The 27,243-nt window shown below is 36.8% G+C and overlaps 1 protein-coding gene across 4 annotated transcripts in view; it reads left to right on the forward strand.

The window, feature by feature from the left end:
* Positions 1-27,243, forward strand: part of LOC143226466 (voltage-dependent calcium channel subunit alpha-2/delta-3-like) — a 225,250-nt gene that overhangs the window by 132,531 nt on the left and 65,476 nt on the right. For all 4 annotated transcript variants that reach the window (XM_076457479.1, XM_076457480.1, XM_076457481.1 and 1 more), the window contains exon 3: positions 24,358-24,465. In XM_076457479.1, coding sequence (XP_076313594.1) covers positions 24,358-24,465 — 108 coding nt within the window. The remainder of the gene's footprint in view (positions 1-24,357; positions 24,466-27,243) is intronic.

Genomic DNA, 27,243 nt, shown 5'->3' on the forward strand with positions numbered 1-27,243 from the left:
TTTTATATATGTACGGTACACGTTTTGGATAGGCAGTTGTTTACTTGAGTTTGCACGTTGGTATAAATTAGAAGATAGACATCTGAGATTACACGCTGTTAGCTGAAGAAGGAAAGTCAGCTGCAAGCTCGTTTATACGTTGATATACAAACCCCAAAGATAACAATGAACGAACTCGGAGATTGTGAAAAAAAAATCCGTCACATTGGTTCAGCTTATAGTTGCTACTTTATTTGTCAAACTATGCTTTTAACATTGTTGTTCTTAAAAAATATATTTTTTAAAACCTGCTTTCCTGAAACCCCTTCACGACATTCTGTTGTTGTTTTGTTCTCACTAGATGGTTTGGTAAATCATGCAGGACGAGCAAAAATATGGTTTATATTAGGTGTTTCGTTTTAACAGTCGTACTTGTTGTAAGTAATTATATCAAATGCCTGTTTTATTTTCAATAGCATGATTTCTGTAAAGCATTTAACAATTTAATTTGTAGACGAGGAAAATAATGTACTATATCCAACTACCAATAACGTCGTTATTACAGAAAACTGATGCTCAAATATATTAATAACCCTGACATAGTTTTCCCTTAAAAATAGTTAGACGGAAATATTGTATAATCCAATGTTATATTTGAACAAATATTCTTTCTACTGTAAACAGAATTTAATAGTTTTACATCTTGGTTTAATATTTTTTTTGCAAGGGGAAAGTAGGATAGGACTGCCAACTTAACTTTGAATGCGGTTTTCATGAACTAAGACTAAAGTTAAGAAATGTAACAGGTTTTTAAATGATCCTTGTCGTATTTCAGATGTATTTTCTAGCTTAAACAAGGATTGAACGTAGACTTTTTTGCCATATCGAAAAGCGCGCTATTTGTGGTTGTAGGCCGTTTTGCCCTGAGGTTGTATAAAACGGACCACCAAGATTGGATATTGTTTGTTTGTATGTTTTTTTTAATTTCGCGCAAAGCTACACGAGGGCTATCTGCGCTAACTGCCCCTAATTTAACAGTGTAAAGCAACTAGTCATCACCACCCACCGTCAACTCTTGGACTACTCTTTTACAAACGAATAGTGGGGTTGATTGTCACTATATAACGCCTCCACGGCTGAAAGGGCGAGCATGTTTGGTGCTACGGGGATTCGAACCCGCGACCCTCAGATTATGAGTCAAATGCCTTAACCACCTGGCCATGCTGAGGCTCGGATATTGTTAGTCGTAACAATTACAATTCTTGAAATGTACGCTACATTTAGTAACTGCACTTGGATCATAATTTAAACAAGGGAGAAAACTCGTTTTTTTTGTGTACGAAATATTTTTATTTTTTGGTTGTGGTATTTTGTATTTTAGTGCACAAAGTTTATACAATATATAGGAAGTGCTGTATTTTTAGAGTAATTAGAACAGTTGAGTGACGTGCCTAGATTACTTGTGTGTGAGGTTAGATATGGAGAGCTAGTTCTTAACAAATCCGATGGCCATGTGGGGCTTCTCAATGCCTGCGAAGTTAAATCTAATTGGGTTAAACTTCTTTCACTACAAGTAATATCCATCAAACAACCGTTATACAAATGACACTTTGAGTCGTATAGTCTGATGAAAAATAATTAACCGATCGACTTATCTAGTAAGTAAAACCAAATCTAGCAACGTTTTCAAAACCTGGATACTGGAGAAGGGGCAATTATTAAAACCCAACAGGATGACTCTAAGTGCCTGTAAATAAATGAAAAAAATGCACACAAAAGCTTAACACACAAGCACTTCTGTTTGAGATGAGGTTCTAATGTTCCCCTTTGTAATGCATAATACTGTTTTTATGGGCACTTTCGCGTTTTTTATCACCTCTCCTTCCACTGTAGAAGGATCTTCACGAAGTTTGGTATGGAAGTCCATCAGGTTCATGGGAAGACACAAACAAATTTTCAGTTTTATTTTTTTACGGTTACTATGGGAGATTTTGCGTTTTTTACCACTTCTTCGCCCTCTGTTGATGGATTCTCACCAAAATTGGCATGAAGGTATGTTCGGTCCGTACAGACATACGTACAAATTTGTGGTTTCACATTTTGTACTTTACAGTTTTCTGAGCGTTTTTGATGTGTGTTTGTTTTTTCTTCTTCTTCTCAATTACATATAAAGGAAGGAACTTATCATGTCCTAAGATAACCTTTTATTAATCATGAATTTACGTAACTTCCGTACATGGGTCGCGTACTCCAGCTAGTAGTTTAATAAAGTTTTAAAAGCTTCTTATGAATGCACACACGATAGCTTTAATTATACGGATGATTTTAGTATGGATCGGGAAGCCTCGTGTTATGCGCAACTTGTGGATTTTCTCAGGGGATATTGCTGTACGATTGCTCTTGCTTCAAGGGCAGGTGTAAAAACGTTAAAACTGTGGAATGTGTTTTGTCGTACGTCACACTGTTTAATAAGAAACATAGCTATGGTATTCAAAAATTTAATAAAATAAGTTTTACAATTATACTGTGTATTTACAGCGTAATTTTTGAAAAAAAAACAAACATTTTTACTTACAGAATACAAAGGATAGGTTTTGTTTTATACGTATTGATAGGAGTGTGTATGAAGCATTAATAAGAATCGACATTTTAATATTGTAATGCATTTATAAATACAGTAAGTTAATAAAACGTGTTGTTAAACCTTGTCTTAATATTTGTGATTTTTATATGGTAGTCAGTTGTTGCTTAATTTAATTTAAAATAAGTTGAGTTGCATATCTTCTATTTTTCATATATGTATATTTAGTTTTTTACTAACGTAAGTGATTTCAAATAATTAGCGCTACACGTTGTTTTTATTTACAATAGATTCACTGAAATGGAAATCAGGTTTTTAATGCGGGATTTTTACTCAAATGATGACATGACACGTCTGACGAATCTTATCAATCAAGCACGTTACAACACTGAGGCTCGGCATGGCCAGGTGGATTGAGGCGTTCGACTCGTATTCTGAGGGTCGCGGGTTCGAATCCCCGTCGCGCCAAACATGCTTGCCCTTTCAGCCGTGGAGGCGTTATATAGTAACAATCAACCCCACTGTTCGTTGGTAAAAGAATAGCCCAAGAGTTGGCGGTGGGTAGTGATAACTAACTGCCTTCCCTCTAGTCTCACACTGCTGGGCCCGGCATGGCCAGCTGGATAAGGCACTCAACTCCTAATTTGAGGGTCGCGGGTTTGAATCTTCGTTGCACCAAACGTACTCGCCCTTTCAGCTGGGGGGTCGTTATAAGGTGACGGTTGATCCTACTATTCGTTGGTAAAAGGATATCCCATGAGTTTGCGATGGGTAGTCATGACTAGCTGCCTTCCCACTAGTCTTACACTGCTAAATTAGGGACGGCTAGCGCAAATAGTCCTCGAGTAGCTTTGCGCGAAAATTCTGAACATCAACGTTTAATCACCTCAAACCCTGTGTGTTAACAAACACTGGACGACGTGAAGTTTTATAATTTTTATTTATTTAATCAACCGGCCATAGAAACTTAAGTTAGAAAACGTTTTTTTGTTATTACATATTTTTGAATCGCGTACACGAGATTCCGTTTATTAATACCGTAGGATGACATTCCATGCATGCTGTATTGCGCATGTGAGGGTCTCGTGGAATTCTGGAAGACGCTGCAGCAGTGATTCAGTGCTTCTTTCTCCAGAACAAAAATAAGCTATCCTATTAACATAATTTTCAGACACTTTGATCAGAGAGGGAGAGAGAACCATGGACATTAATGTTTATAATTAGAAAACCTCATTTTATAAAATCATTTTAAATAGCCTTGAAATGTCACGAATTAGGTCAGTTCAAATATGCGGATATTACGTGGTATGGATAATTTTACTGTAGGTTTTTTGTAGGGACAGAGGAGGTGAGATTCATGGCGAAGTATCGGAATATAGGCACCTAAACCACTCGGTGTTCATGAACAGTGATAAAGGATGAGTTAAACTGAATATTGTTCAAACAAAGTGTAATTTTTAATCGCACTAAAAATTCACCACATAAAAAAGATTATAGAAACATTCTAATAGCCTCACTGTTACTCAGCGGTAAACGTGAGAGCTTATAACTAAAATTCAGAGTTTGATCTCTGATAGCATTTCGTGCAACACTGTATACGCTTAATGAAATAAGGAAGCAAGCATTTTAATACCTTTTAGTGCTTGTTGGACTGGACTTGCTCTTGTGCTCTGTTTACTGGACTATGAATCTGAGGGTCCATGACTCGTTTCTTGTTGCTGAAAAACCGTAGTCCTTACTTTAGAGCTTTGGGTCATTATAAAATTATCCATCAAATCACACCATTTAATTAGATTAAATTCGAGTAGTCCAAGATACTACTGGTTATCTGTCTTCCATTTTCTAGACCCCTCTCCCCAGTGACTCAGCTTTAAGTCTAGTCTGAGGACTGATGCCGCAAGAAATCGGGTTTCGATACTTGTAGTCGCCAAAGTACACATAGCCCATGGTTAGCTTTATGTTTAATATCAAACAGTCATTTTAGCCGAATACTTAAACTTAAGGGCGGTTAGCGTAGATAAACTTTATTGTAGCTTTGTGCAACTATTAGAAAACAAACATTACTTGCTATTTAAATATTTGTTTCCATAGGATTTGATTATAGCTTTTATCTCCCTCACACTTTTTTGGCCTTTTCACGTATGATTATATTTAAGTAGTGCCATTTTTTACTTGCAAAGAACCAATACGTTAAATTAATTTTAATGTTTGAAGTAGAAAGTTCCGAAATGGTACACTTTTATGTTTTTGTTTCATATAATCATCATTGGTCAGTATACCCATTTTTAAGAAGTTATGCACGTGTGCGCTCGAGGTACCACATATTTACAGGCTCTAACAATGGTAATTTTCATGTATCTTGTGCGTGCGTGCGTGCTCAGAAGAAATCGCACAATAATCACCAGCAAATACGTTTTCTGGTGGTTTTTTTTTATGTATGTTGCACGTAGATTTGTGTATGTTGGCATTGGTTTGTCGTCGTACAGAAAATTACAATTTTCTCTGTTGTGCCAAATTAACAAAATGTTCTTATTCAACGAAATGAATTACGCAACTACTCGTACCACGAAACCATTGTGTATAAAAACAGTAAGAATTAATACGTTCAAAAAGGTAATTAGACGTCGAAAAGCAGCAGCAGATAATAACAGACGATTGAGTTATGTACTCGCAAGTGAACTCCTGCATTGAAACATGGGCCCAGCATGGCCAGGTGGTTAAAGTACTCGACTCGTAATCCGAGGGTCACGGGCTCAAATCCCCTTCACACCAAACATGCTTGCCCTTTCAGCCGTGGAGGCATTATAATGTGACGGTCAATCCCACTATTTGTTGGTAAGAGTAGCCCAAGAGTCCGCAGTGGATGGTGATGACTAGCTGCCTTCCCTCTAGTCCTGCACTGCTAAATTGGGGACGGCTAGCGCAGTTTAGCCCTCGTGTAGCTTTGCGTTAAATTCAAGAACAAACAAAGCATTGAAACAGTTTACATGAAACCTACATAAAAAAAGATCGTACAAGAGGATATTAGTAAGCGTATTATTTCAGTGAATAATAATGCACGCATTCCCTATTTTTACGGATTTACAATGCTAAAATTACGAGTTCGATTCCCCTCGGTTGACTCAGCAGATAGCCCGATGTGGCCTTGCTATAAAACACACATTTCCTATTTGGTAAGATTTGCCTTGTTTGAAACGTTCTGGTTTTTCTGATGCCGAAATATATGTATTTGGATTACATTATAAAATACAAATTTTGTACCTGTGTTATTTCTTAATTGCTTATGTTGTAATAGTACAGAAAATGGCCATTATTCCCTTCAAACTGTGACCTGGATAATTTCGAAATTAACTGATTTTCTATGTAAAAACGGGCGAATTTGCACATTTTCATTTGCATGAGGTCTGAATAAAACAACATATGAATCAAGATTTACATGTATTTATACTAAAGTTATACAAAAATGTTTAGAAGTTAGTAGTTTTTCGAGACTTGCTACTGTAATGTAAATTATTTTCACGTATCAGCTCCCAAATATAGTCTTCCATCATGTTTTCATTATACGCTCCTTCGTAGCGTATATCTTGGTGGAAGCGCTCGCCTTGCTCTTCTGAGTATGCTCCCATGTTTTTCTTGAATTTATCAAGATGAGCGTCAAGGATATGGGCTTTCAGGGACATCCTTCAGCCCATTTTGCCGTAGTTCTTTACTACCGTCTCAACCAGTTTCACATAATTTTCGGCCTTGTGATTGCCCAAGAAGCCCCGAACCACTGCGACAAAGCTGCCCCAAGCTTTTTTTTCCTTCCTACTTAGCTCGTTGGGGAATTCTGTGCACTCCGGGATCTTCTTTATTTGTGGTCCAACGAAGACACCAGCTTTGACCTTTGCCTCTGACAGCTTAGGGAAGAAGTCTCGAAGAAACTTAAAGGACTGTAGACTCCTTATCAAAAGCTGTGACAAATTGTTTAATAAGACCCAATTTTATGTGCAATGGTGGGAACAACACCTTCTAGAAGTCCGCTAGTGGATCACACTTGACATTGTGTCTCCCCACAGAGAACTCGGTCCGTTGTGAGCAGTGCTTCATGTTGTAGTACACTGTGGTGTTCCTGCTGTTCCAAAGGTAAAGATAACAGGGAAACTTGGTAAAGCCAGCTTGGAAACCCATCAGGAATGCCACCATTTTCAAGTCTCCAATAACCTCCCAGCCATATTCATCATAAGCTTCTGGCAAGATCCTGTCGCTTTTGTATTCTTTCTTGAGGTGCACCGAATGAGCCAGGGGATACGTTCTACAACATTCTAGAAATTTTTTGTAAGTTCTACAACATTCTAGAAAGTTCTCAAATTCTTGTAAGTTCGAGAAAATTCTCTATCAGCTACTCAGCACTTAATTTACCTGGAATGTTCTGGAAAAGGGGTAAATTTTAAAATTTTATTACCCAGGTCACAAAAGCAAAGTCTGAGGAGAAAAATAGGTTTTTTTCCATTTACTTTAGGCATAAGCAATTGGGAAATAACACTTTCTGCCCAGGAACAAGAAAAAGTAAAAATTTTGTTACATTGTGGTATGATTTTTATTTTTGTTTCCGATTTGTTACGTACAATTATACTTTAATGTATAAAAAATATATTTTTAGATGTGGCATAGCGACTTGTAGAATGGTTCTGAATTTGTTTGTTTGTTTCTTCAAGTCAAACCTTTTAGCCCATAGCTTCATCATCGCTTGACCGATTTGAGATCTAATTACAGGTTTGGACTCGGGAGGTTACACCCTTTTGACTCGTGTATTTGACCACAGCTGAGGTCTCGTACATTAATTTATTCTAATAGTGCCCAAAAGAATTTCAAGTCCTGCGGCTATTGAGGATTCCCTCTTGTTCTGAATGTTCTTGAATAGGAAAATCTGCAACTTCGTGCAGTAGTTTACAAAATAATTAAATTAAACATGTAAAACGATTGTCATCCTGTTGAGGATAATTCAATAAATATTTAAATATTCAGTAAAATTAATATTTCAACCCTTTATATCTGTATTGGCCACATTAATATATCCATCTTTTTTCATTTTAGAGAATTTACAAAATGGTCGGTAATGTTATTTCGATAAATAAAAATAACTTACACAGATGTATAAGGAGTTAACACTGTACTAGTACTGTGAGGCGTTGTCGAGCTTCACTGTCTCGTGTATTGGTCATTATGTAAAACACTGGTACTACTACCATGTCTTTGGTGTTCTCTTTGTTGGTGATAGTCTAGTAGAAGTTCTTTGTTGCCAAGGTGATGAGTGTAGATTTGAACTGTCTCGTACTAGTCTGTATTTTCAGAAACTATGAAACTATCATGTTAGCGTGTTTTATTTTCTTAGTACTTCACTATACTTAACAGGGTCGGCGTGGCCAGGTGACTAGAGCGCTCGACTCGTAAACTGAAGGTCGTGGGTTCGAATCCCTGTCATACCAAACATGCTTGCCTTTTCAGCCGTGGGGGCATTACAATGTGACAGTCGATTCCACCATTCGATGGTAAAAGAGTAGCCCAAGCGTTGGCGATGAGAGGTGATGACCAGCTGTCTTACACTGCTAAATTAAGGACGGCTAGCGCAGATAGCCCTCGTGTAGCTTTGTGTGAAATTAAAAACAAACAAACAAATTACATTTAACCCTTCTAGTGTCGTGGAAATTAATAAAAATTACTTTGAATTATTTATTAATTATTTGTTTGTATGAAGCACAAAGGGCTATCTGTGCTCTGGCCATCACGGATGTCGGATTCCGATTTCTAGTGGTACAAGTCCGCAGACATACTGCTGTGTCACTGTAATTTACTAATTACTTAATTAAAATTATTAACTATTTCCGTATACGTGACGTTAGTATTAACATTTTCCTGGCTCGTAGGTTTATTTCTCAAAAGCCTTTACTTGATTTCGATAAAGAAACCTCTGGGTGGAAGAGTAAATGTATAAGTTATGTTTTACGATAACTCCAAACGTGCGCATGAATATTAAGGGTTTTCAGATTCTGGTGTGTTCGTCATTTACCATTTTAGGTATTAGAATTCAGTGCGCCAGCCGGTAACAATTTTCTAGACATGACGTCATGTTTAGAAAGAACAGAAAACACTGACCACTATTGGGCATCGCATAAGAAATCCTCTTCAATCTCCGCATGATAAAAAAAACGACTAAAACTTTTACGATATATATATATACATTTTAACAAAGTATGCATTCACTGGGTTATATTTATACGCTTTTTTCCTTCTTACTATGGCCCGGCATGGCCTAGCGCGTAAGGCGTGCGACTCGTAATCCGAGGGTCGCGGGTTCGAATCCCAGTCGCACCAAACATTCTCGCCCTCCCAGCCGTGGGGGCGTTATAATGTGACGGTCAATCCCACTATTCGTTGGTAAAAGAGTAGCCCAAGAGTTGGCGGTGGGTGGTGATGACTAGCTGCCTTCCCTCTAGTCTTACACTGCTAAATTAGGGACAGCTAGCACAGATAACCCTCGAGTAGCTTTGTGCGAAATTCCAAAAAAACAAACAACAAACCTTCTTACTACTGTACTGTCATCAAAACACTTTTGTTTTCAAGACTATTACATATTCTGTAATATAAACGCTGTCCAAAGACTTCGCAACTACTCTATGGAAATGAGCTTCGTTCAGTATACTTTTATTAGGACTAGTTAAATGTTAGAATATTAAAGCCACCCCTAAGTCTTGGCCACCTGCTGACTGCTCATGAAAATTGTAAATTCCTGTTGATTAATTGGGAAAGAGAACTTGATGGCATCTGTGTGCGCGCATAGAAGAGATGAAATACATTAACGGTGGTTCCACCTACTTGCTAATTGAAGTAAGAATGAAAGATAAAAGAGAGGAAACGCTAGTGGGCGCAAGACATTAGCATCTTATTAGATTCTTGTTTCAAACACGAGCTCTGGTTTTGTCACATTCTTTGAAATGAATTAGGGTTGATAGCCTACATTCCTTGGAAGACTGTCTGCAACCACAGTTTCGCTAGACGGAAAGAAAAGTATTGACCATTCCAAGGTCGATGATATTACTTAAAATCCTTCTGGAAGAGCGCGTGACAGGAAAGAATTGGTGAGTTCATAGGTAAAGCCATAATACTTTGATATGGGTTTATTGTTCAACTAAATTGATGTACGTCTTCTTAAAAATGAGTTTCTTTCGACCATTTATTTTAAATATTTTATCATTTTTCCAGCTTCAAAATATTGGTGCTGTTTATATAACAATAACTATATTTTGTCAGTAGGCAAGAGCTACGAGGCAGTAATTTCATATTGCATTTTAGTGTTACCGCTGGTCTGGTAGGAGTAATGTTGCTGAATGTTCTAACTGTACAGAAAAGAGCGAGTGGTACATGCTGGAAGAAATCATCTTAATAGCGCACTACAAATAATTCACACGATGAGCGATTTCTCATTTAGATTTTTAAATGGCCAAGTGACAGATTTGAAGTGTAATTTTATCAGTTCTTCACTTTCCATTGAACTTGTTGATTACCTGCTTCTTTGTTATTGTTAACTTTTTTAAACTCTTGGTTCTTCTATGGGTATCGGATCCTCAACTACAATAGATTGGAGACTTAATTAAATCTGCTTAAACTTCCAGATTATGGCGCCATTAATCTAGCTCAACGTGCGAGCGCGCAATCGACTAGTGCCTTTCGTCGTTAGCCATGCGCCTCATAAAAAAATAAATAAATCAGATAATACACACGGGAACACTCTGATGTTGTAACGAATGAGGAGCTAATTATTAAGCTGATTAATAATGAACCAAAAGAGCACTTGTAGTGTGTAAAGATTTGACCTTTAAGAGCATATAGAAAATCACGTGTGTGTATGTGCGTACAGTACTGTGCAAAAGTGTTAAAACAAGAGAAAATTCTGTCATTTTTTCCATTTTATATGGTTATTTTTCCATGTCACTACAGAATGTAAATTTTAACAACATGATAATGCTTCACTGATCTCAGTTGACAACTGAATGACCCAAGGTGAGAATACTTATCATTCTTTAGAATTTCCATTTACTTGTACCAAGGGCATGTCGTAAGGATTTTGCACGAATGAACATACTGACCAAGGTTCTAACTGTACAGGAAGTAGCTAGCAAGGATCTAGCACATGGTACCGGCATATGCTAGAAAAAAATAAACTCAATAACACTCCACAAATAAACCATGGTAAAAACAGTACTCAACAGTATATTTTAAGCTTTGTTACCATGCAACGGCTCAAAAAGCATAGAGAATTGTCAGTAGATCAGAGTTCGCATAATAACTTTACTTGATGCTGGTTGGACTCTGCGACGAATTGCTGCAGACATGAAATGCTCCCCACACACTAACAAGTACATCCTGAATTGTTGAGACCAGACAAGTAAATTTGAAAAGAGGAAAGGAGACAAAACACCTAAACTCAATGATACTGATTTAAATATATTTGTTCATGCATCTCTCTGGACCAGAAGGAAGACTGTTACTGATCTCAACCATGAGATACACAACCATGTACCAAATGACAGAAAAGTATCCAGATCTACGGTATCAAGAAGACTTAACTAGAATGGAATATTTCGTAATGTAGCAGTTTGAAACCTGTACTTAGGTCTTCAAATATTGTCAAGAGACTGAAATTTGCAAATACAAAAACTGGACTTTTGGTGATTGGAAAAGAAAGGTGAAAGATACTTATCACCTCAATGCATAGCACCCAAATGCAAAGCGTGAGAGAGAATGTGTGATGATTTAGGGATGTTTTTCTGCTGAAGCAACAGGAGATATTTGCAAAATAGATGGAATAATGGACCAGCACAAGTACCATTAGACATTGACGTGTCATGGTATACCCAGTGATTTGCGTATTATTGGTAAAGGATTCGACTACCAAGAAGACAATGACCCAAAATTGTCGTCAAACCTATGAAGAAATTACTCAGCAAAGAAAGAAGCTGCTGGAGTCATTCAAATGATGCAATGACCTCCAGAGAGCTCCAGCCTCAACCCAACTCAGCAGATATGGGATTTGATAGATCAAAGTTTGCTTTTAAATAAACTTTATGGGGGTGTAATAGAGACATATGTAGTAAAACCCAAAGGACATTGATTAAATATATTTATTGCAAGAATGCCTGAAAATCTGTCTACAGTTATTAAAGTAAACGTTTGACACACAAAATATTAACTGTTTGCTGAACTCAAGCACTTCCGCTAAGTTCCTATTGTACTAAATGTAAAAAACTAATAAAATCTAGATGTTTCACCTGTAATTTGCCTTCCATTGTTTTTTGTAAATGGCTCGAAATCTAACTTTTGACTTTGTTCTAACACTTTTGCACAGTACTGCATGTAATCATTCTAAGTTCACAATGAGGGTATTCAGTTGCAGTTGTTTGAATAGCAACACTGCTTAGTTGTAGTAATTTTTATCTATCAGGCCATCACATAACTAATGTATGAAAATTTAATACAGAAAGTGCATCATCATTTATGTCTTTGTAGAAGGTTTTAATGACTAAAATATATAGTAGGACGTGAATAAAAATGTTCAGACAAATAAAAGAAACTGACCCAACTTCTCTTTTTCAAATAATTGGTCAAATAAACCTCATGAAGATGGATGTATTTGAGGAACACATTAAGCATATAATGCTTTATGAGTTTAATAAAGGCAAGAGTGCAGCAGAAACTAGATGAAACATTCAAAATGTTTATGGTGTGGAGTCTCTCAATGAAAACGTCGAAAATGGTTTGAGAAGTTCAGATCAGGTGACTACAACTTAAGTGATGTGCCACGTTCAGGTCATCCAGTTGAGTTTAATGATAACTTGCTGCTCGCTGAACTTGATGAAGATTGTGCTGTAACAGTTGAATAACTAGCACAGAAGCTTAATTCAACCCATTCAATAGTTCACTGTCATCTGCAACAACTTGGAAAGGTGTCAAAACTTGGAAAATGGATCTCCCATGATTTGACAGAAGCCAACCTTAGAGCAGGAGAGGACATTGTCACTTTTCTGCACTCTTATGAACGTAACTTACCTTTTTTTGGACAGGTTAGTGATTGGAGATGAAAAATGGATATATTATAAACATTTTAAGCCCCACAAACAATGGCTCAGTGCAAGTAAACTGGCTAAAGCACAGCTCAAAATGAACCTCCACCCGAGGAAAGTCTTGTTAAGCGTATGGTGGGATATTATTGATGTGATCCACTTTGAGTTGCTGCCACTCAATGTAACGATTACATCAGACTTCTATTGTCGACAGTTGTAGCGCTTGAATGTTGCACTGAAAGAAAAGAGACCTGCTTTGATCAATCGTAAAGGTGTTGTGTTAAACCAGGATAATGCATGGCCCCATACAGCAAGGATCACATCTGCAAAGATTGAAGAGCTAGACTGGGAAAAACTTCCACATCCTCTTTATTCTCCAGACCTTGCCACATCTGATTATCATCTATTCCTAAGTTTACAGAACTATCTTGATGGAAAAGAGCTTAGAACGCATGAAGATATCAAAACTACCCTCTCTACATTTTTTTCCCTCCAAACCCCAATAATTTTATAGAAGTAACATTCAGAAACTTGTGAATCGTTGGCAGGACGCAATTAATAATAATGGAACATACAGTATTGATTGAATAACATTTAAAAGCGTTTGAAATCCTTTCTCTTTTTCTGAACCTAAAATCGACATCACTTAAGGGATGATCTGATATTATGATACTACGAGATAGGTTTGTCCCACAAAATCGCTCACACTTCTTGTATTCTAACAACAAAATTTATTATTTCTTACTTAATCCATAACATCATAAACTTTGTAATATTTCATTTTCATCTGCATAAAAAATGTTTACAAGTTCTGAGCAATCGTGAGCGTGGGAACATAATTTAGAAATCTATATAAAGTGTGAGTGTGTGTGTGTTAAACATTTGCTGGGATTTGATGTAATTGTATGATGTAATAATACTGCATTGCATTGGACTGAACCACCTCATAACACACTGTACAAAGTTCATAGCCCTAGCGTTTCACAAACATTTACGATATCTGAAATGCAACAAACCCCAAATTCAAGTGCCGCAAAAGACGATAATGAAATTGTTCTAACAAATTCCTTAGTATTATACATTTTATTTTGTGCATGAACGTGTTTACCCCGAGCCTTGCGTCTTCTTTGTAACATGAAAATATAAAAACAAAAGTGTTATAATTCCCTTTTTGTTTTCTTTTTGGTAATACTGTAGTCTAATTTTGGATATAACGACTGCCAGTTCTCGGTGTGTACGTACCAAAGATACTTACTAGAGTGAAAGCTCGGGGATATACAACGTAAAACACGTTACACATAAAAAAAAAAATAAAGTTTATACTCTAAGACATGCACTGATGTTGTAAAATATAATACACTAACTAAATTTTACCACCATAACTTTTGAGTGAGAGAGAGAGAGAGTTGGTTTTCCAGGGGCAGTGGTTTTTTTTTTTTTTTTTTGGCTTAATGTGAAAGAGGATACATTTAACTCTAAGCCTAATGCCTGTAAAGGATGTTATATTTATTGCGTTTTTAATGAAACTGCTTTGGTGTATCAGGCAGAAATGAGATATGACTGTAGCAGATGTTTTAGCCCTTTATTCGAAAGTTGAACAGTTAGGACCAGTGAGTGCCCTTATAATTTGAAAATAACAAAAATAGGATCATAAATGTGGTTTTTTTATTCAAAGTTTACTCCTCATTCAAACCTACAGCGTCTGGTTTTGATTTATGTATTTAGAATGAAACCAGAAGCCCGTGACCGACAGGCATGTAGGTAGCTAGATTGGTTTTTTAAATGAGTAGAATATAGACCTAAAACTAGATACACGTAGTTCTGAAAAGAGGGGGAAACAACGCTCTTACGCGGAAAGCCTGAGATTTTCTAGCGTAAGAGATCGTTTTCAGAGAAAGAGAAGCCACATCGTTAGGTAAAGATTAATAGAATGATATATGCGAGTTAAGACTGCACTGTGTATTTTTTAATTGTTTATTGGCAATCAACGAGAAGCCAGGTGAACTTATAACTATTCATGTGAAGGGTAACTATAGACTTTATAACTCTTTCACAGAGGTATGACCATATTTACTTACCATAAACAGAATTCTTGACACTTGGGAATTTCCAACATCAGTTAAGTGTAGATTTATACAGTTAAAATTGATCTAGAACCATCCAGACCTAATATATATAACGATTACTTGTTCTAATGGTAAGATCGATTACCTCTTAAGAATTTGGTATGTACCCAATGGTGTGAGACTTCCCCCCTCCATAAAAATCAATTTTCTCCATGAGAACTGTTGGCGTATTCTAGTAGCTGGCTCTTATAAAGTTTATATATCTTATCCATATACAACGCCCTCTTTAATATAATAGTCAGAAACATTTTAAATACCTCTTTGTTAAAGGTTTCTCAATTTAAAAAAAGTTGATCACCCTTCATTTGCTCCAGGCCATTTCACGGTTATTAAGATTCTTTGATAAATATCTTCATATGCGTGTAAAGATTTCCACTTTGATTTTAGGATGTTTTACACACACGATTTGCACTGTGTTGATTGAACGACACGACAGATGGATTAATTCTCCGATATATGTAAAACATCTCGTACTTTTCTCACGCATTTGGAGCAGCAAATGCTGCAAGATGTAATATGGCACGAGCAAAAATGCACAGAGTGAAAGAATGTTTAACGGTTGAAGGTTACCACTGTCCATGATGTATAAAACTAGAAGTTTCACGGTGTCCATATTTTGTACCTGTAAACTGTTGCCAGTGTCCATATTATGCACCTGTAAACTGTTGCCATTGTCCATATTGTGTACCTGTAAACTGTTGCCAGTGTCCATATTATGCACCTGTAAACTGTTGCCATTGTCCATATTGTGTACCTGTAAACTGTTGCCAGTGTCCATATTATGCACCTGTAAACTGTTGCCAGTGTCCATATTGTGTACCTGTAAACTGTTGCCAGTGTCCATATTGTGCACCTGTAAACTGTTGCCAGTGTCCATATTATGCACCTGTAAACTGTTGCCAGTGTCCATATTATGCACCTGTAAACTGTTGCCAGTGTCCATATTATGCACCTGTAAACTGTTGCCAGTGTCCATATTGTGCACCTGTAAACTGTTGCCAGTGTCCATATTGTGCACCTGTAAACTGTTGCCAGTGTCCATATTGTGCACCTGTAAACTGTTGCCAGTGTCCATATTGTGCACCTGTAAACTGTTGCCAGTGTCCATATTGTGCACCTGTAAACTGTTGCCAGTGTCCATATTGTGCACCTGTAAACTGTTGCCAGTGTCCATATTGTGCACCTGTAAACTGTTGCCAGTGTCCATATTGTGTACCTGTAAACTGTTGCCAGTGTCCATATTGTGCACCTGTAAACTGTTGCCAGTGTCCATATTGTGCACCTGTAAACTGTTGCCAGTGTCCATATTGTGCACCTGTAAACTGTTGCCAGTGTCCATATTGTGTACCTGTAAACTGTTGCCAGCGTCCATATTGTGCACCTGTAAACTGTTGCCAGTGTCCATATTGTGCACCTGCAAACTGTTGCCAGTGTCCATATTGTGCACCTGTAAACTGTTGCCAGTGTCCATATTGTGCACCTGCAAACTGTTGCCAGTGTCCATATTGTGCACCTGCAAACTGTTGCCAGTGTCCATATTGTGCACCTGCAAACTGTTGCCAGCGTCCATATTGTGCACCTGCAAACTGTTGCCAGTGTCCATATTGTGCACCTGCAAACTGTTGCCAGCGTCCATATTGTGCACCTGCAAACTGTTGCCAGCGTCCATATTGTGCACCTGCAAACTGTTGCCAGCGTCCATATTGTGCACCTGCAAACTGTTGCCAGCGTCCATATTGTGCACCTGCAAACTGTTGCCAGCGTCCATATTGTGCACCTGCAAACTGTTGCCAGCGTCCATATTGTGCACCTGCAAACTGTTGCCAGCGTCCATATTGTGCACCTGTAAACTGTTGCCAGTGTCCATATTGTGCACCTGCAAACTGTTGCCAGCGTCCATATTGTGCACCTGTAAACTGTTGCCAGCGTCCATATTGTGCACCTGTAAACTGTTGCCAGTGTCTGTAATGTGTAATTGTAAAGTGTTGCCAGTGTCTGTAATGTGTAATTGTAAAGTGTTATCAGTGGTATAAATGTATAACGGTGGAATGTTGTACACTGTATACATTCTAGACACTGGTAACAGTCGCCGGTATACATTTCAGTTAGTGACTGTTACCAGTGTCTAAAATGTACGATGACAGGACGTTACCACTTTCTAGATTATACAGTAGTAGGATGTTATCATTGTCTGGAATGTTTAACAGTAGGATGTTAGCTGTGTCTGGAATGTTTAACAGTAGGATGTTAGCTGTGTCTAGATCGTAGAATCGTAGGATGTTTCCAGTGTGTAAATCGTCTAACGGTGGACTGTTATCAGTGTGTAAAATGTATAACGGTGGACTGTTACCAGTGTGTAGAACGTATAACAATTGTTAAACATAAGATTTGTTTTCATCTTGCAAACCTACTCGCCAAGCTACGTGTACTTTGTCCACCGTGGGTATTGTAACCCCCGGAATTTGACTGCTATTCCATCGGACAGACAAGTGGTTAATCAAAAATCAGTACTTAATTATTTAAACTCCGAACATATGCTGTTGTAAGCTCATTATAATTGGTTACTTTCATATAGCATTGTAGAATTTTAGGGAAAAAAATTAAAGCTATGCATCGTAGGTTAGTTTCATTTCATAAAAATTCGCAGGTTTTGAAACTATTACTTTTCAATGTCTACTCCTTTTGGCATTAAAAGACACATTTTATTTGTATATATATGTTCTTGTTGGCTGTCTTGGTAATAGGTATTGGTGAAAGGTATGTTTGTTTTTGAACCCACATACCTAAACAAAATTAACCTTAGAGTAGGTTTCCTTTTATAAACAAATCTGCTAGTAGTGTCCCATACATGCTCTTTCGTGTTTGTTTCAGGAATAAATTGAACTTTTTTAAAACATCATTTACGCTTTGACTTTTAGATATCTCATAATGGCGCACAGCAATAGGACATATAATGCGGAAAACCAGTGATATATGCACAACACAAACCACAACGTACTTTTGTTTTCCATAAAAACAAACAAAACGTTTTATTTTAAACAGAAAAGTGTATATGTATACACAAAAAAGAATGTTACTTTCTACAAATTAAACTGCAATAATTGGTATAAGTTTCAAAATATGTCATTCTTAAGTGTTATTCCATAGCGTGATTGTTTGTTTTGAATTTCGCAGAAAGCTACGAGTCTGGAACGTATAGAGAAATAATTAATAATTCTGATTAACTAATTAGTTATTTGAAGTAACACTCATTACATCCCATGAGTCTAGAAGGCTTAAATATAGTTTTGTTTTGTTTTTTGAATTTCGCGCAAGGCTACACGAGGGCTATCTGCCTTCCCCAATTTAGCAGTGTAATACTATAGGGAAAGCAGCTAGCCACCATCACCTACCGCCAACTCCTTTACCAACGAATAGTGGGATTGACCGTCACATTATAACGCTTCCACAACTGAAAGGGTGAGCATGTTTGATTTGACGGTGATTTGAACTCGCGACCCTCAGATTGTGAGTGGAGTACCTTAAACACCTGGCCATGCTAGGCTTCCATAACATGCAATAGACCTGCTTCGTGTTTATTGTTTTACAGGTCGCTCTTTCCTCACAGTTGTCTTAGCGGTTTGCAAATTAATAAAGATTGATCATAGACACTAAAAGCTATTACTTATATTTCCTTCCTCCAGTTCCGAAGAATATAATAAATAATCTTTATATACGTTTCATATTTGTCGACGGACTCTCAGTATAAGTATCAGCAAATTAAAAAAAAAAAAGTAATTTTCTCAAGTTATTGAGATTTAGGGTAAAGAACAAACTCAAATGAACTACCTATGTTTCCAGAGTGAAACTTATTCTGTTTACCTCACGTTCATAATTGAGAAGAAAATCTTTTACACAAGTGTTCACAAGAGAATATTTACACCTTTGTGAATCTTGCTGTAACGTGTCAGATGGGCATGCTGTTCTCCGTGTTACCCATCTTTACGGTGTATGATCACTGCCTCTCTCCCGTGTTCCATCCATTTGCGACGATTTTGTGTTTGTAGCGAAGCATTCATTCATATAGTCACATTGCGTAATTATCTCTTGCTGCGAGTTACTTGCAGTGGTTCACGAGCGATTTGCCCGTTCACGTGACTAGTTTACAATTCCCACAAAGTCTGGCAGCAGGAAATGCACAACAGTTAGTGGGAATGTGATCCATTATGAGCCTTGATGGGTAAACGGAACATTGTTAGTCTTACCAACCGTAATGCGATATATTAGCACTCTTAATGCACTTTGTTTTCTTCAGTTAAATATTCCTCATAACATTATATTAAACCAGCTTGGTACTTCTATCTGCTAGGATGTGCTATCTGATATTTCTTTTAATGGACGTATTTCAGGAGAAATGAATTAGATAAGGGAAATAATTCACCTGGTAATTCTTAACACGAGTGGTTTTTAAGACGTACAGTAAAGGCCACAACAACACGTAAACACGTGAAATAACTTCAACACGCACACAATTTGGCTAAAACATAATTGGTTTACACAACGTAATTTGTTCGTGTTCTCAAAGTGCTCTTAGAAGTGACGGCACGAGATTTCATACCAGCTATCTTAGTAAGTCATTTACTCAGGCTACATACGAAACGGTTACAGAATAATTAGAACTTGTAATATTAGGAGTATGAAAAAGCCAAATCACTGCTATAAATTAATATCTTAGTTCATTTAGTGGCATCAGGAAGTGTTATCTCAGTTGTCACTTTGTTTCTAATAAAGTACAAAGCTACACAGTGGATCATCTATGCTCTGCCTACTAAGGTTATCGAAATCCGGTCTCTAGCGTATAAGTCCACAGATATATCGATGTGCCACTTACGCGGGGGAGAGGGTGTCTTGTCACTTTGAAATAAATCGCATTGTTCAAAGTACTCCAAACTGATCATGAAACATGACGTGACCGCAAAGGTGTTTGGATGTTTTATTCGGTGTAATGATCCACCAGGCAAATGGATCTAATCAATTCCATCAGTAGGTTGCACGTTTGTGCCTCGAAATGTCATTAGTGGATTGCGGAATTTCCAAATTAATACTATAGTTGTTGGAACATTTCGTAATGTAGATCACAACCCAGAATACATCTGCAGATTCTGGTCGCCATAGTTGTTGAATGTCTTGCTCAAGATTGAATCAGATGTTCGCAGCCTCAAACATACTCTTTGTAAATTTAAATACAGTTCGAAACAGACTTCGATTCCGTATTTTGTATCAGACGGTCATAGCAAGACATGGGGCAGATCACTCGAAGTGACGTAAAGAGTAGGTTGAATATGCTAACGCACGCGAAACTATATCCTGAATCCAGATTAAACCCTATTTTCATGTAGGAATTAGGTACATATGGCGGCAATGGAAGTATCGTGTGAGCATGAATAATCACTGTTTCACGCTCATCAAACTTCATTCCTATCAATCGTGTATGGAATGCACTTGAGAGAAGCATCGTATTCCAGGAAGTGACTCCAGTCACTCAGTTGCCCTGGAAACAACTCTCAGAAAGGCAGGCGAGTACTTTAATTAATACACTGATTTTATACATGCACTATTACTGCCAGTCTACCCTTGCTATTCTTGATAACTAGACACCATATTAAAGCAACATTTCATAAGTTGCAAAGATATTATGGTCACCGCTACGAAATGTTCAGCTAAGAGCAAGGAACGAGTGATCAGTCATTCATATTTCACACAGGACGTAATATCAGATGTCTGATTTCTATAAAATTAAACAGAGGGGGTGTGATTTTATAACAACGGTTCCGTCTTCGTCCTGCCCAAATGTTCAAATTCCGATTATCCTTCAACTGTCTTGAAGAATGTGGATATAACTGTTGAGTATTCTGGATGATACGGAACCCGTATTTTATGCTTTTACGTATTTGCAACAGTTGTATTTATTTCCTTAAAATGAACAGTAGCGAATAAAGAGTTTTGAGTCATTTTTATGTTATTTCATATATAAATATATAATAACAATCGCATACGAGTAGATATCGTCCGAACGGTTCATTCAGATTTTGTTTACTTCTGTATTCCACGTTGGTTTGCAGACAGCAGGAAAAAAAAACAAAAAAAAGAAATTCGCGTGACTCAAACCAATAATGAGGTCAATTAGTTTCAATTTCTCGCTTATTGGAAACGAATACTTTATCACACCTATATCTTGATATCAGGTTTCTAGAACACGTGAATTTGGCTGATCGTGAACAATTGGGTTAGCATGATCGGACTTTGAATCCAAGTTATTCATGGTTCGCCTCCCGTTACCTCAAAAATGTGTTACGGATTTCGAAAGTGTGGAAACGTTTAAGAGTGACGTAGCTCAGTAAGTAGAACCGTGTTAGTTGTATTTTTCTAAGAAAATAAGTGGAACGTTAAAAATTTGCACAGTAAGGTTCTGCTTGCTAAATCTGTCCCTCGTGAAGGTTAAGGTGGAACTTTGAAAAACTGCAGATTTGAAATGCGTTATTAGAAAATCGATTCCATAGAAGGAAAATTAACCTAACCTCAACTCGGTAGGTATTTTTTTTTTTTTTTTTTTACTTTTATCGTAATAGTGCACAAATATTTTTGAAAGTAAAAATTTCTTTTAGAAATGTCACTTTTGCGAGTTAATATATGTGGATTGTGAACATATCTTAGAGCATGATAACTACTTTTAGAAATCTCACTTTTGTGAGTTAATATGTGTATATTATGAACACATATACCAGGGGTTCTTAACCAGGGGTGCCCGCATCCCTAGGGGGTGCGAAGATGATTCCCAAGGGGTGCGAGGATGCCCATGAATAATTAAAGCAAATCTATATTTTTACATAAGAGTATGCTTTATATTTTTATATTTAAGTTTCCAGGAGGTGCGAGAAATGATTACTGATTTGAAAGGTGTGCAAACACTGAAAAAGGTTAAGAACCACTGACATGTACGAACGAATATCTGCTTTAATAGTATCTCCTTACGCTCCCCAAATAAACTTTAAGACGTTGTGTGTTTAAGATACTTTGGTGGCCAAGATTAATAAAATGCGTATAAAATTAATACATTAAACCAGTTCGTGTTACGAGGAATAGTGTAAACAATACACACTCTAAACAGAGCCGGCCCTGCATGGCCAGGTGGTTAAAGCACTCGACTCGTAATCTAAGGGTCGCGGGTAAGAATCCCTGTCACACCAAACATGCTCGCCCTTTCAGCCGGGGGGTGTTTTAATGTGATGGTCAATCCCACTATTCGTTGATAAAAGAGTAGCCCAAGAATTAGCGGTGGGTGGTGATGGCTAGCTGCCTTCCCTCGCAGATAGCCCTCGAGTAGCTTTGCGCGAAATTCAAAACCAACCAACCTAACAGAGCCACAAACCTGGAAAAGCCAGAAAATTAGAAGAAACAAAAAAAGAGACAAAAGTTGGGGGGAAAAGTTTTGTTTTTTTCGAATTTTTGGAAAAGTCAGAGAAAGGTATTTTCATTTTTTTCCGATCTCAAAATCTGCACGCACATTATACCAGTAACTGGCATAGTTTTATTTTAACGAGATCTTGATCATAATCTGTTTGTTATTTCGTCTGCTATTGTTATGTCTCCTTGTATATAATTATAAGTTAAATAAAATTTTATATTATAAAAGAAATTGTAATATTTTATTCTATTCTATTGTGATTCAATGCCCTTGGTTTTCCCTTCAACTATGGTGGTTGATATCATATGATGTTAGCGTAAGCAACTGCTGTTTTGTGCATAGTATTTGGAAAAAAAACTCACCGCAAACATTTGCCAATTTTTTCGGATGAGGTGGTATGTAGATTTACTCAAGTCGCAATCGAAGGGTTAAATAAACTTTTTTTTTTTTTTTAAGGATAGTAGAAGATACAGTGGTGATCATTAGGTAGAATTATGAGGAAAAGTTGGTATATTAGTGTGTTATACAAATCAATGGAAGCTAACTTTACAAATTCCATCACACTTTATTCTATATTGGGTGTATCCTGTACATGTTAGTTACAATCTGTAAACTTAAAGAAGTAACATGTGGTGGGAGAAGCTTTTTAAAAGTCATTAATCGGTCATTCCTCAGAACCACATCTGAAACAGCATTGTTTATGTGTTAAAGTTCTGTGTGTTAATTTCTTCATTATTTTATAGACACTTAAAGTACTGGTACCATCACTCTATTGAGTTTTAATACTTACCTCTGATACCCAGTTTTTGGGTTTGACGTTTTATGGCGCATAGCAACTTGGCTATCTGCACCTCAATTTTTTTGAAAAGTCGCTATTTCTGGTGTCTCTTATTAAATAAGTCGATCGTTTTATCATTTTTCATCACACTCTTTGACTCAATGTTATTTATTGTAGTAGTTTTTGGTGGTTATCACATGATGTGAAATAGGTTTAATCCCGCATTCATTGAGACGCCCCTCACGGTCATCAGATCCCTTTACAGCCTCAGGTACCTAACCTCATGCACGAGCAGTCTAGGCAGGCCACTTAACTGTTTTAACAACTTTGAATACACAGCACTCCCTATAGATCGTGTACACTTCGTGCATTCAAATATAAAATGTCACAACAACAAAAATTTTCCCCAAGTATATTATAATACATTATATGTATACATATAATTATACATTCTTATGGCTGAGTGAAGTAAGCCTATACGTATGTTTTTGCATAGTGCATTATAAGTGTTTTAAACATAACTAATGTCCGTATGATTTTTTGTTATTAGTGTTTTAAGTTTTCAATAAACTTTGACATGTTTTGCAACTATACATTATTGCTCCATATGTTTCAAAGAGAAGTGTGTGTGTGTGTGTGCGTGCGCTGATGAACTCTAGGTTTTGATTTTTGATGGTAAGAAGTTATACTGAACTTTAGGAAAATGTGAAATTTCGAGTTGAAGTTGTATATTAAACGACTCCATAAGAAAACGGACTGTATATAATGCATGAAGTATAACACGTGTTTACGTACAATACACGTATTTGAAATAAGGGGTCATTTTCATATTCCTAAATTTTTGAAGTTCCCAATCATATAAGCAACAATAAAAATATGTGGTAAGTATGTGTTGAAGTACACAGACAGCCACCTCGTATGCCAACATTGTCATGTCCCATAAAGTTCGAGGTGTGTGCTACAACATGGTTTAACTTCAACACCAACAACTGTTTTTCGGTTAATATCTAAGGTCTCTTCATAATTTGTATGTAATTTTGTATACTTAGGACAGTAAAAGCATCTTAAATTGCATTACATGACGACATTATCTTAAACTGTTAATTAACTCTTGTTTTTTCTTGCTTTATGAATTAATACACGTCGGCTTTTATCTATTACTTTGCGGTGTTTCTGAATTCATATTTGAAACTAACTCTCGCCTTCAGCGAGCTCTCTCTGAATGCATGCATTTCATGTCACTTCTTTTCTTGTGCAACGAGATAACTGATAAACGACACCTGACTGACATTTCTATTACGAAGAAGAGTGAGATAATTTTACAGAATATTTTATATTTTCATTTTTAGAACTTCAATTATGGCTCCAAAGTGGAATGGGTTAGTGCCAATAGCATGTTGGAAGATATGAGGGTTGACGTTCAACACATGTTGTCATGGAAGCAACAAGCAGTGGAGGCAAGTCAATTATGTTTTGTAGTTTCCTCTTTTTCATTATTTATTTTTTTATGAAAATGGTAGTTGAAACGCTTGATAAGGAAGGGAGCAGATGCGTTAGTCTATGTTGGGAGTAGAAACGCTTGATAAGGAAGGGAGCAGATGCGTTAGTTTATGTTGGGAGTTGAAACGCTTGTTAAGGAAGGGAGCAGATGCGTTAGTCTATGTTGGGAGTAGAAACGCTTGATAAGGAAGGGAGCAGATGCGTTAGTTTATGTTGGGAGTTGAAACGCTTGATAAGGAAGGGAGCAGATGCGTTTGTCTATGTTGGGAGTTGAGACGCTTGATAAGGAAGGGAGCAGATGCGTTTGTCTATGTTGGGAGTTGAGACGCTTGATAAGGAAGGGAGCAGATGCGTTAGTCTATGTTTGGAGTTGAGACGCTTGATAAGAAAGGGAGCAGATGCGTTAGTCTATGTTGGGAGTTGAAACGCTTGATAAGGAAGGGAGCAGATGCGTTAGTCTCTGTTGGGAGTTGAGACGCTTGATAAGGAAGGGAGCAGATGCGTTAGTCTCTGTTGGGAGTTGAGACGCTTGATGAGGAAGGGAGCAGATGCGTTAGTCTATGTTGGGAGTTGAGACGCTTGATGAGGAAGGGAGCAGATGCGTTAGTCTATGTTGGGAGTTGAGACGCTTGATGAGGAAGGGAACAGATGCGTTAGTATATTTTGGGAGTTGAAACGCTTGATGAGGAAGGGAGCAGATGCGTTAGTCTCTGTTGGGAGTTGAGACGCTTGATGAGGAAGGGAGCAGATGCGTTAGTCTATGTTGGGAATTGAGACGCTTGGTGAGGAAGGGAGCAGATGCGTTAGTATATTTTGGGAGTTGAAACGCTTGATAAGGAAGGGAGCAGATGCGTTAGTCTATTTTGGGAGTTGAAACGCTTGACAAGGAAGGGAGCAGATGCGTTAGTCTGTGTTGGGAGTTGAAACGCTTGATAAGGAAGGGAGCAGATGTGTTAGTTTATTTTGGGAGTTGAAACGCTTGATATCTAATATCTTATATCTAAGTGGGAAAGATGGTCACCAAAACTTAGATGCAAGTTGACGAAATCTGTTTATTTTTCCCTGCGCACCTGTATTCAATATTGATTTAGAATAATTCACTTGAAGATTAAATAAAAAGAATGAAAATACTTAACATCAATTGTATTACTACTCTTTGGCCAATAACTTTAATATAGATTTTTTGTAAACCCTACAAATTCTATCACACTGTATTAGAAAATGCTCTAAGAATGATTATAATCCTTACACGTTTCTGTAAAATGATTTAAAAACGAGTGTAACCTTTAAAATAGTGCTCTGAAAACGAACGTAACTGCTACGAGGTCCACCAAACAATGCTGTAAAACTAGCACTATGGTACTGAAGGTACTGTCCAGATTTCATTTATGACTTCAAAAATAAAAAAACGTTCATTAAAGTAATTAACAAATAATATTAAATGCAAGGCCCACGATACCTCAAATATCATATATAATTTATTAACGACTGACAATATGAGTGTATCTTTAGAGTGTAAGCTACTGACAAAATAATATAAAGTATTGGAATCCATGAACTTGGTCAGTAATTATTGTTTTACACGTTCTCGTCTTTCTTTTTTAACCCCTCCCAAATCTAATTAAAATTATTAAAGTTTATGCCATAGATCTTGTATCAGAAGAACCAATCAAGTGCGTTAATATTAAAAATAAAACTAAGAACATAGTTTCAAAATGATATCTAACCAGATAGTTGTTCTTGATCTAAAATAACCGAAAATGAGGTGACTGTAAGACGTAAGCTTACTTTTTAAACCAAAATAGTGTGTAGGTTACCAGTGTAAGACAACTAATCTGAATGTAGTTTTCTTCCAAGCAACTTGTAGAAAAGGACATGTTAATAAAACTATACATAATAAAATGTGTACTAACTAAAAGAGTAAGAAAAAGTCAAATTGCGTTTACCTTTACTGTATTATTTACTCGATTTGTATCTACCTTCGTCCTTTCACCCTATATGTGATGCATCGCTAGGAGCCATCTTGACTTTTCTTTTGAAGAATTTTAGCCTACACAATCACATAGAAAGATTGAAAACAAATGATCATAAACGAATGACCTCATCGAGCAAGCAAACATTCCCGTGTGTGATATTCTAAAAGAGCAGACAGTAATCGGCCGTGTGTCTACAAGTCAGTATAGCAACTGTCAATAATTGAAAGTTTGAAATAGACTTATAGAGACCCAAAATAGCAACTCGTACACTAGAAGTGGTTAGAATGAATGAGAAAGACGTGTCAATAGAATTGAAGCCCGCCAACAACCAAAAGATGTTATTTTGACCTGCAAACAATATTTATTTATCCATTAACCCATTTCATGGTTGATATTCTTTGCAATATCAATACAGAAAAAGCAGTATCCAAAAACATCAAGAGTTTTGTTTTTGTCGAATTTTAATATTTATGATAAAAAGGCTCGAAAACAATTTATTAAAGTATGCAAAATAATTTAGTTTTTATAAACTCCCTACCAACTTTTACTAAAGAGGGAATATGTAAATATGAAAAGGCGAACCCGTTGAACATAAAAATTAATATGACTACAATTCTTGAATATCCTTCGACATCTGTTCCATTCTCAATGAATTATTTGTATAGCTCCATAAAGAAAACATAAGAACTAATGAAACATTTTTAGAAACAGTAGACAGATGAATTCTCTTGGAAGAGTTGAGTTTGTAATTGGTAATGA

This window comes from Tachypleus tridentatus, chromosome 9 (genome assembly GCF_004210375.1).
Source record: "Tachypleus tridentatus isolate NWPU-2018 chromosome 9, ASM421037v1, whole genome shotgun sequence".
NCBI classification, from domain to species: Eukaryota; Metazoa; Arthropoda; class Merostomata; order Xiphosura; family Limulidae; genus Tachypleus; species Tachypleus tridentatus.